At 38.9% G+C, this 10,916-nt stretch overlaps 1 protein-coding gene across 1 annotated transcript; it reads left to right on the top strand.

Annotated features, from left to right (window-relative positions):
• The first annotated feature begins 1,531 nt into the window (after positions 1–1,531).
• Positions 1,532–7,201, top strand: LOC103477308 (opioid growth factor receptor-like protein 1). Its single transcript, XM_008430358.2, has 7 exons — positions 1,532–1,927; positions 3,543–3,629; positions 3,741–3,819; positions 3,943–4,021; positions 4,688–4,754; positions 4,846–4,991; positions 6,184–7,201. The coding sequence occupies exons 1-7, from the start codon at positions 1,742–1,744 to the stop codon at positions 6,710–6,712; spliced, it is 1,173 nt and encodes a 390-aa protein (XP_008428580.1). The 5' UTR covers positions 1,532–1,741; the 3' UTR covers positions 6,713–7,201.
• Positions 7,202–10,916: the final 3,715 nt, after the last annotated feature.

The following is a 10,916-nucleotide window of genomic DNA, read 5'->3' as shown; positions in this document are numbered from 1 at the left end:
GATATGAAACACTTAAAGTTATCTTTACAACTTTAAGTACCCATATCCGTCCAAAGTTCACTTCTTATCATTGTGGCCATGAAAGTCACATGGATATAGACTCTGGGTGTCCTTTGTCAAATAACTCATCATACAAGCTTCTTCTCAGTGCAACGCTGGTAAAAGCACTGTTAAAGCGCTAGTAGAGGAGCAATGTATTAATAAGTTTCTTAAAGAGACAGAGGCATAATTTCAAAGTGTTGAAGTATGGAGTAAAATTTCTTTGAACTCTCCTGCAGGAGGATTGCAGCAAATGTCGCGGTCGGACAGTGGGAAAGGTGTGGCATTGTCCTGTCAGACCGTCAGTTTCCAAAACCAAACACACAAAAAAAACTTGTGAAAGCACACAATGTCAGTGCAATCCCATCGGGTCTGAATGACCCCGTCTCTTAAGACCGCAGGAGGGATAAGACTTATTTGACATAAATGTATGTGCAGCTCTGGAAAAAATTAAGAGACCACTTAAAATGATCAATTTATCTGATTTTTCTCTTTACATGTTTATATTTGTGGGGCTGCACAGTGGCGCAGTTGGTAGAGCTGTTGCCTTGCAGCAAGAAGGTTCTTGGTTTGATTCCCAGCCCCGGTCTTTCTGCATGGAGTTTGCATGTTCTCCCTGTGCATGCGTGGGTTTTCTCCAGGTTCTCCGGTTTCCTCCCACAGTCCAAAAACATAACTGTCAGGTTAATTGGCCTCTCCAAATTGTCCCTAGGTGTGAGTGTGTGTGTGGATGGCTGTGTGTCCTGTGTGTCTCTGTGTTGCCCTGCAACAAACTGGCGACCTGTCCAGGGTGTACCCTGCCTCTCGCCTGGAACGTTGGCTGGAGATGGGCACCAGCAACCCTCTCGACCCCAATAAGGGACAAGGGTGTAAGAAAATGGATGGATGTTTATATTTGACAACATGTCTCTGAAATTCCAAGCTAAAAATTTTTATTTATTTGCAGCAAATGAGAAATGGTCAATATAACAAAAATGTGCTTTTAGATCTCAAATAATGTAAAGCAAACAAGTTCATGTTCATTTAGAAACAGCATTAATATTGTTTTAACTCAGGAAGAGTTCAGAAAGTAATATTTGGTGGAATAACCAGGAGGTTTTCAATGAATCTCAGTGCAGTGGGCTGTTTTTCCAGAACTGTATAATTTTAATAACAACTTAAGATAACATAGTCACATGATCATGCTATAAAATGGAATAACACTGCCCCTTTAAGGTTTGAAAGCCTCATCTTCAATATTACAAACACATCTTTGTCCACTCATCCTCAGAATGACCCTGATATTCTCTTTTATGGGTCATAGTTTTACAATAAATTCACATTTCTAACAGTCCTACATATCTAATGCGTTAAAAATATTTAAAACAAAGTTTAATTTAATTCAAAATGTCTTCACATAATAAATTAATGTCCTATTTAATAGATTACGGCTCTTCTAGTCTACTATTTTTATTGGCCCTGTGTTCCTCATCCGCTGTGATGTCTGTGGCTTTAAGACCTCCCCCTTCCTCTCGGCGGCACTAATCACCCCCCATACCGAAACGCGCATCATAGCTGCTGATGCGGAATTTCCCCCTTTTTTTATGCCGTTTAAAAGCCCCGCACTGAAGCCCCCGCACCGAGGCAGCGTTGATCTCAACGATGTAGCGTCCTGTGCAGGCGAAAGGACAATAAGAGAGGGCAGGAGTTGCATGTGTTGTCAATGGGAAACCTGGTGGGCAGCTGGCGTTTCAAGGAGCCGAGCACCGTTGAGGAATGCGACTCGACGTGGGGATCGGACTCGGAGAGCGATGAGCCGACGGCTGAAGACGACAGCGGCATGTCCGACTCCGTCAGCCCGGCGGAGAGCGAGCGGGCCGCGGGACACAGCGGGGACGCTGCCCTGCAGGTACACGGAGGAAGGGGAGGGGAGTGTGATGCAGGCGGAGGGGTTGTAGGAGGGTTACGGTGCGGAACCGTGTGTCCCGTCAGCGGCGCACTGGGTTCCGACAAGGCCAAGCTGAGGGCAAACTTCATTATTCATAGAATAATGGTTTAAATGTAACCGTGGTTAGATCAGTTCGGAGTCTGTTGATGATTCAGATAATTTAGCGCTTACATTTCTATTAATTTCAGTTGGATTTAGTGAACCATGCGATGACACTAAATGTCTGGATTTTCATTAAATTTGTATCACACAACAATGCAAGCATGGGGTGACTGTGGAGAGCAACAATATAGTGCTAACAGGAAGAAAGAACCACCCTGTGTATGGGAAAGGAAAGCAAAGTTAATGGCAACAATTATGTTGAATAGTAATCTTCATGTTTATGTTTGATATGATACTACATTTTATATAACATGCATTCAGATTCAGAGCAACTCAGATTGCTCTTAATATCTGTACTACGTTTATTCTAAAACTTCGTTTTCCTGATGTACAAGACAAAAACACATAGCCTTTTTTTTTATCTTTTTAATTTTGAGTATATTTTTCAGGTTTAATAATATTTACCAACATGATGAGCACCATAACCATCAGTTTTATTGGGAACTTTACATTTTTAAAGTCAGATGGTTGTAGCTGTCAACATTTTTCACCCATAAAAACATGATGAAAACAGTAAATTTTGTTAAAATTTTTAAGGTGCTATTGTAAATATAAGTTACTTTCTTAAGGATGTTTGGAATTTTAATTAAAAAAATCACAAATTACTATTTTGTCACTTAATTCAAATGTTTTTGAAAGGTTTTAGTTTTTATGTATGTACCATAATTAAGAGTATTTTGAGGGAGTTTTGTTTTCTGCAGAGTCAATGTCATGAGAGAGCAGTTGCCATAAAACAGCTTTTTATTGTTAAATTGGGTTCACATTTTAAACAGTTTTTGTGTCTAGTAGTAGGATTTTTTAAATTATATTGGCAATTAGCACAACTAGTGTTACTAAAAATCCAGTTTCTACATTTATTAAGAAAATAATAATTTTACATTGACTCTGAAAAATTGTAAACGTTTCAAAATCAAACAAAATTCCAGTTAAAACCTAAAAAAGTGTAAAACACCCAGTCCAGCCTTCTTCTCGTACCAATTCTTGTTAAGAAACTCTCTGCTCCAGTCCGCAGATGTCCTGTCTGTCAGAGAAAGTATTTTTTAAAGTCACTTCTTGATGATTTTCAGAGTATAAACAGGTTTCAGGGAAGCAAATCCCTTCAGATGGTTAAATACGCCCATAATCCACATGCAGGATCTTTTTGTGGGGCCTGCAGCGCGGCACTGATGTGAGTTGGCCTCCTTTGCTGTTGAGAAACGGATGAATGATGACAGCACTTGACCTCAAAAGAGAGCAAATGCTTTTAAATCATTTGAACGGCATACAAGATCTACCCTCCATCTGCTCTAACAAGGAATGATTTATTTATTTCATTCTGGACCTGCATTTTTTTTTTACTTTTCTCTTTCAACTGTCTTTTTTCATTTGGTCTTGTATTTTATTCATCGTCTTCCTTTCCGTCTTCTTCTTTCAGCTGACTGACTCCCCAGAGTCTGCTCCGAAGATGAAGAGGAGTTTTTACGCCGCCAGGGATCTCTACAAATACCGTCACAGCTACCCGGTACGTTCTTAGACCCATGCATGTTCCCAAAAAACATGGCTGATATATTTTCCTTTCTTCTTCCTACACACATACGCATGTAGACATCCAGATTTTATGTGTTTGTTGCAGAACTTTAGAAAGTCCCGGCAGCCCAACGAATATCGGAACCTGCGCTTCTACATGAACAAGATCCCCCTGGTGCCCGATGGTAAGAAGCTGTAAACTTACTGAGTTTTGTTTGGTTTAAAGGTTAAGAAACCCAGCCGGTTAGCAGAAACATGAGCGATGAAGAAACGCATGCAACGGCTGCTCATCCTCTTCCTCTCTTCAGGTATTTACATCGAGGAGATTCTTTCAAAGTGGAGAGGCGACTACGACAAACTGGAGCACAATCACACCTACATTCAGTGGTGAGTGGAGATCTGTTGAGCTAAAAATATGCATTTCTGATTACGTTGAAAAGCATGAAATTAAGGTAAATTTGTGCTTATGTTGAAAACCGTTTACTTGTGCGTATAGAACGCTGGGCGCTTATCTGTTATCAAACTGGGAAGCAACCGGAGTGAGTGATTTGCTTGGGCAAAGTTTAAGCTTTAAACTTAGACAGTTAAGTTTAGAGCGAGTAAATGTTGTCTTAAAAGTATCGGTTTGTAACGGCTGTTCAGTCCTGAGTGGAAATCCCTTTAAGTTTTACCACAAGATAAAACGCTGCAAAGTTCTCAAAAAAGATTTTGCCACTCGTGAGCCGCTTCTTAGTACCCTCTAACATCTAACAAGGTGATTAAAATAACTTGCCTTGTAATTAAGCTAACTAAATCGGCAGAATCTATCTCAAATTAGGGTTCAAACTTTGGAGGTTTAATCTGCGAGAAGTGAATCTTAGTTTGTTATTTTAAAAGATGAGCTTGCAGTTGCCTCCTTAATAAGGGATGAGTGAGCAAATCCTCTTCCTTCCACAGTGAACAGCAATAAAAAGTGCTGAGAAGCGGCGCTCCAACTAATTATCAGTATTATTCCCTGAGTAATCATCTTCCCATCCACTTCCTGTAACCTGGATCCTTCCTCCCGTGTCGCAGGCTGTTCCCATTAAGAGAACAAGGGCTCAACTTCTACGCACATGAACTGACTCAGGAGGAGATCAAAGTAAGTAGCTCCGCCCGGTTTCGTTGTTTCGTCTAGCCGCCGTGAAACAAACCGCAGCGCTCGACTGACCCGCTGTCTTTAAACCCGTCAGGAATTCCAAAGCACTCGGGAAGCAAAGCGGAGGTTCCTGGCGGCCTATTCCATGATGCTGGATTTTTATGGCGTCAAACTGCTAGATAAAAGCGGCAACGTCGCTCGGGCCCCCAACTGGCAGGAACGCTTCCAGCACCTTAATGAGTAAGCCCACACGCCCACAGAGCACCCTGTGCAGCAGGCGCTGAGTGACGGATTGCTGAATTTGTGCGGGGAAGCCCGTCGTTAGCTCGCCGTTTGCTGCGTTTTCCATGTTTTAGGAAGGTAATGGTTCCAACTCGGGTAGCATCTTGATTGCTCCCCCGTCAGGCGCCAAATGCGAAGCAGCATGTTTTTAATTCAAGAGACAGACGGCTTAAAGTTTTAAGGAGAATGTTTTGGGATTCAGTTTGTTTCATGGAGTGTAAAATGTCATCATGTTTACTTCCAGAAACAAACACCTGTATGTAAAACACACAGTTATCTGTTGTTTCTGAGGCAAAATGTGCAAAAGTTTCTGCATGTGGTGGACTAGTCCTTCAGGTTTTATTTAGATAAACATTAAAAGCACCAGAGAAAAATGAAGTATTTTCAACAGAATAAATATCTGGATTCTTGGTGCTGGTTTAATATGAAGGTTAACTGTTATGTAATGTTCATCCAACATATTAGGTCAACATTTAGGCTTTTTATTTTATTATTAATTTAACTGATTTATAATCCAGTCAGTTAGTCGGAACGAGACCACTTTGAACCACTTTGAGTGTGAAGTACTTTGAATAAGAAAGTACTACATACAATTGCACAAATTGGAATTATGAAAATACATTTCCCAATGAAAACACAGCAATTTTTTTAAAAAACTCTCTTTTTCGATAGGCTTTTACGTTAGGGTGAGGCGGTTTCTCAGCTTTATTGAAATTAGTGTGTTTGGCAAAACTTCAATGGAAATACTTTTTGCATCACGAGTCATGTGATCAACAACCGGATGCTACTGCTGGCAGAAATGACAAAAGAGTCGACAGGAAGTGGTAGGAGGATGATGGCGCAGTCTGTTTTTTGCGTGAACCAACTTAGTTATGTGTGATTTTAATTTCGTTTCTTATTTAATAGGCATAAGGCAATTGCAAAATTGTGTTCTTTTGACATTAGTGGAGTTTTGTGCAAATTGTAATGGAAAAGCAGCTACTGATCTTTAAGGCGATATTGTAGAATAGTAAGAAAATTCCCCAGCAAATCAGAGATTGTTGTACTTTCAACTTTGTTTCTCAGCCCAGCAGGAGGAAAGCAAATAAATTAATTTGCGTGTTTTCCTCGCCTCAACCAAACTCATTCTCCTCCCGTTTTGTTTTTCCAGATCCCACCACAACTACCTGAGGATCACCCGCATCCTGAAGTCCCTCGGTGAGCTCGGCTACGAGGCGTTCAAGGCCCCGCTGGTTCGCCTCTTCCTGGAGGAGTCGCTGTGCAGCAGCACGCTTCCCAACATGCAGCACAGCGTGCTGGAGTACTTCGTCTACACCATCCGCCTGCCGGCCACGCGGCGACGCCTGCTTCGGTTCGCTCGCAAGCACTACAGGCCCGCCCACGCCTTCCTCTGGGGGCCGCCGTCTAAGAAGGGAGCCTGCAGCAGCAGCGGCGGTGGTGGCGTTGGCGGCGGGAGCAGCGGGATCAGAGCTCCTGCTCCCACACCGGAGCACCACAGGAGGGGGGAGGAGAACACAGCAAGTAGCCGGATCAATGTGTCTTCCCATGATGCCATAATGTGCCAGGACCTGGTAGGAGGAGGGATTAAGGGCTTCCCGGACCTCGGTTCTTATGAGGCCGGGTTGCCAGGGCAGCTGATGCTCGTTAGCGGGAGAAGAGAGAGGAGTGAGTTCAGCTAGGCTTCTTCCTTCTGAGAGGAAACTGCAAAAACTCAAAATATTACCTGGTTTCTAGTGAAAATATCAGGGGTGCACCGATTGCAGTTTTCTGGCCGATCGCCGATTACAGATCTTTTAAAAGGCCTACCCTGCCGATTTCTATTTTGACCGATAATTTGTTTTGTCTGAAATGTCGCTAAATATAGCAAGAGGGAAAGTCACAGCGTTAGTAACAGTGGGGTGATTATTGTGAACATGCAGACATGACCTGGTGGGCCGGTCTGTCAGTCAAAGATGTTTAGACTTTTGCCAAGCTAGATGAGATTTGGTGGATGAGATCGGCTTCACATGTGAAAATCAGCCGATCAATGATCTCCCAAAATTAAGGAAATCAAAACCAATAAATTGGTGCTCCCCTAGAAAGTATCTTGCTAATGTGAAATAAGACAAAACTCAACTTTTCAGCTGGATGTATGAGTTTGTTTTAAGTAAATGTTATTTATTTAAAGGAAAGTACTTGTTCCACTGGCAGATTTTTCACTTATAAAATTAGAAAAACATTTTGTTATAAGTTAAATAATCACCCAGTTAAAAAAAATAATAATAATATTAACATATTATTGACTTAAATCAAGCTCTTACATTTTGCAGAAAAGCTACTTTAAGTTGGTTTGTCTTATTTCAAGTCTACTAAGATATTTGCACTAGAAACTAGACCAGAAATACTTGGTAGTTTTTTGTGTTTTTGCAGCGTATAAGATACTCAAATCCAGGAAGACATCAATAAAACATTTTAACTAATAAACATGAGATTAGAATCAATTCAAGTTAAGGGCTTAGAAATTAATTGCAAAACAGATTACACACATTTAGGATTATAATGTCTTTTTTTAAATTATTTAGCTTCTGATTACTTTTCAAAATCATTCAAACCAGTAGAGACAATATATGACTTTTGTCTAAAGGACTGTACTTTTAATAAAAGAAAAACGGGGGAGATGTTTGCCTTACATACTGATTTACTTTGAAGCTAACATGGGAAGGCAAATATTGTTAAATAGACAAATGAACACAGAGTTTTGTTTGTGCGTCTAAATCTGGGGAAAAGACGAGCAATACTTTGAAAATGTTTTTTAGATCGACCTAAGAGCCTCATTTCTGTTGATATCAGATAAAACTGGATCTACTCTGTGATTTTTACTGTTTCAGCTGAGATGGAAAGAGAAAAATGAACCTTTGAGTTACGATAAAAAATAAGAATAAAAGAATTGAAAGGCTTTGGGTGGCATACAGACAGTATCACACGTCTGAAATGTGATTCTGTCTTTGTGAGGTTCTAAATTAAATCTATTCTCAAGTGTATAAACACATTTAATGAAAATATTTCAGACATAAAACGGTTTATAGATAATTTGCCTGTGTGCTTTATTGCCCTCCCTGGTACAGATGTGTAAAAACCTCTTGTATAAATACTTTTTTTTTATTGCAGCAGCATAATATCCCACTTAAATATGTAGAAGAATCTAACGTATACGAGTGCCTTCAGGAATTTATTTTTTTTTTTAACACATTTTTTGAGATTTCCACAGATGAAGGTTAATTATGCGTCTGCTGAACTATTTTCTCTGTTGCCTTTTCCAAATGTTTTGGAAAATGTTCCAAGTCTTCTGGCAGCTCCCATCAGGATTTTCTTGAAAATGTTCCTATATTTCACGCTGTAGCTTCCCAAGGCTTTTTAAATAAAAACAGGCCCACAGCATTACGGGTCCTCCGCCGTACTGGACAATGTGTGTGAGGGGATTTTCCAGCCGGACGTCTGTCGCCTGCTTCATGGAGTGTTTGTTGCAGGAAAAACTCCACCTTGAGCTCGTCTGACCAAAATCAAACAATCCCAGTTAAAGTCCCGCAGTAGCAAATGGCAAAAGTTCACATTTGTGATGGTAGGAGAGAAAAATGGTCTCTAGTGGTTGTCATGGCAACATGATGGCAATATTTGTAATGATAAACCCAGGATGCCGTCAGATCATCTTTTATCTCGGTTTCGGTTGTTGCCTCTGACTGCGGAAATGGATAAATTGATATTTTCTGCTTTACCTTCATAACATGTTTTCTCATCTTTCCCATTTTGAAGAGTGGCTGAGAGAAATGGGCCGTTGTGTTCATTACATTTATACCGGAGGGAAACAGAAGGTCATTGGCAAGAGTAAAACAATAAATGAAAATAAAATAATAATGAATAATAAATCAAAAATTAAAAAAAAGCTTCAGTTTCATTCACTTATTGTGAAGTTTTTACACATAATTTGATTTTTTTTTTTTTGTGGACATATATTTTAATTTTATATAATTTAAATTTTTTTATTTTTGCAAATGAATTCATATTTTATTACTTTTGAAAATGAAAAACGTAAGAAAACATGTTACTAAGAAGATTTGACGAGGTGCTAAGTTGAATTTTTGTGCTCCTGCAATAAAAATTAAATAATTCATAAAAGTTTTTTTACACATCTCCATCAATGGTGAGGTTTATTTAGTGTGGAGGATTTATTTATTCATTTGACAACAGATTCTTTATCAGCTGTCACAGGATGTATTGTCGTCTATAAGCCTTTCGTTCTTGAATCAAAAACAAAAATACAGTAAAAATGGATTTTGACTGAAGTTATTGTGATTGAAACGTGTATGTTTGATGTTTTTGACAATCTGTCTTCCTGAGTCGATACACTGTAGGTTTCTCTGAACTGCTGCACATCACAAACACACCTGGTCAACTTGTGTCGCCATAATTTACCTTAATGTGAAAACGTGAACTCCAACCTCATGCGTAGGTTTTTGACCATGTTTTTAAGCCTGTGAATTTGACTTTAGACAACTCTTTAGGGCTAAGTTTGATGCTCTATTCGCTCAAATAAACACGAATTTTAATTTAAAATAATAATTTTGCACAAATATTGTAATAATTTAAGGACGTAGTGTGTAGTGTTATAGAGGGAAATGTTGAGGTTGTTTATCTTGGAGGCAGGTTTAGTTTAATTAATTAAAAATTCTCTGCTTGCAATAGATAGAAATCTGTGAAATTAAAAGCCATGAAAGGGTTGAGCAGTTCTTCCTGACTTAATCAGATTTTCTTCCTGCTGACAAGGTTTCAACATCACTCTTCAGCCAAGTGTATCTGATATAATTGTAAAAGTACCTTTTCAGGTAGATTGTATGATAACATGGACTCACGTATGTTGACTTTTTGTGAAATTAATATGTAAACATACAGTATTTTGTGTGTGCAGGTTTCTCTAATATTCTTAAGTGCCTCTTTTGTATGTTTTATTTATACCTGTATGCTGAGCGTAGTGTCTACACCGACTTCTTGTACATCGTGATTTTTGTACAGCATTTTGATATTTAAGTTATTGTTTGCTTTGTAATCATATATTCAATGGGTAATAATGTACAGCAGGAATTAACCTATTAGGAAGAATCACTATAGAGGACAAGTTATTCCAAATATTTGTATCTGGCTTCTGCAATAAAACGTGATTGTTCTACAGGATATTTCCTCAGCTTTGTGATTTTGTTCATTTGGTGTCAAGATCAAGTTTTCTGTTATTAAAAAAATTGACATTACCTTATTTTTATTTTTATTAAAAGTTTTTTTAAATACTTTAAAAAAATTAAACTGTTTTACAGAAAGGGTAGGAAATGTCCTAATTTAAAAGTTTATATGCTAGTTTAGGAAATCCTAAGGCGAAACAAACACTAAAATCACTTTTTTTTTCTTTTTCACAAATCAAATTAAGCCTTCATAAATTTACATATTTTTAGATTTTTAACAGCTTATGATCTAATGCTGCACATAAAACATAAAAAGGCCCAAAATAGCCGCTGGTTCTGCTTAGTTTAGCAGAACCAGCGGCTAACTATAGCATGCTAGGCGTAGCTTCTTTTGCTATCTGTGGTTTACAGGAAGTGGTCGACGGCCGCCATGTGGCGGGCATGACGTCATGCATTTAAAAGGCTTCCGTATAAAAAAAAGACGGCATGAGAAGTGTGCATTTCAGTTCTGTTGGACAGTAGAGACTTCAAACTTTATAAAAGTAGTGTTTTTATATTGATTTTGTTTTATATTTACTTCCAAATAAAACCAGGAATATGATCGATCATTTTCGCCATAGCGTAAAGCGCATTTTACGCACGTTGAGTGCAATCAGTGGATGTTTTATGACCAAAA

The sequence above is a fragment of the Poecilia reticulata genome, linkage group LG15 (assembly GCF_000633615.1).
Source record: "Poecilia reticulata strain Guanapo linkage group LG15, Guppy_female_1.0+MT, whole genome shotgun sequence".
Lineage (NCBI taxonomy): Eukaryota > Metazoa > Chordata > Actinopteri > Cyprinodontiformes > Poeciliidae > Poecilia > Poecilia reticulata.
This window is presented reverse-complemented; position numbering and strand designations above follow the sequence as displayed.

What these genes read in the sequence shown, in the direction of transcription:
- LOC103477308 (XM_008430358.2), top strand. Translation starts at nt 1,742, where the DNA reads ATGGGAAACCTGGTGGGCAGCTGGCGTTTCAAGGAGCCGAGCACCGTT. An exon ending in GCGGGGACGCTGCCCTGCAG is followed by an intron (nt 1,928 to 3,542) that starts GTACACGGAGGA and finishes TTCTTCTTTCAG; the next exon opens with CTGACTGACTCCCCAGAGTC. An exon ending in GATCCCCCTGGTGCCCGATG is followed by an intron (nt 3,820 to 3,942) that starts GTAAGAAGCTGT and finishes TCCTCTCTTCAG; the next exon opens with GTATTTACATCGAGGAGATT.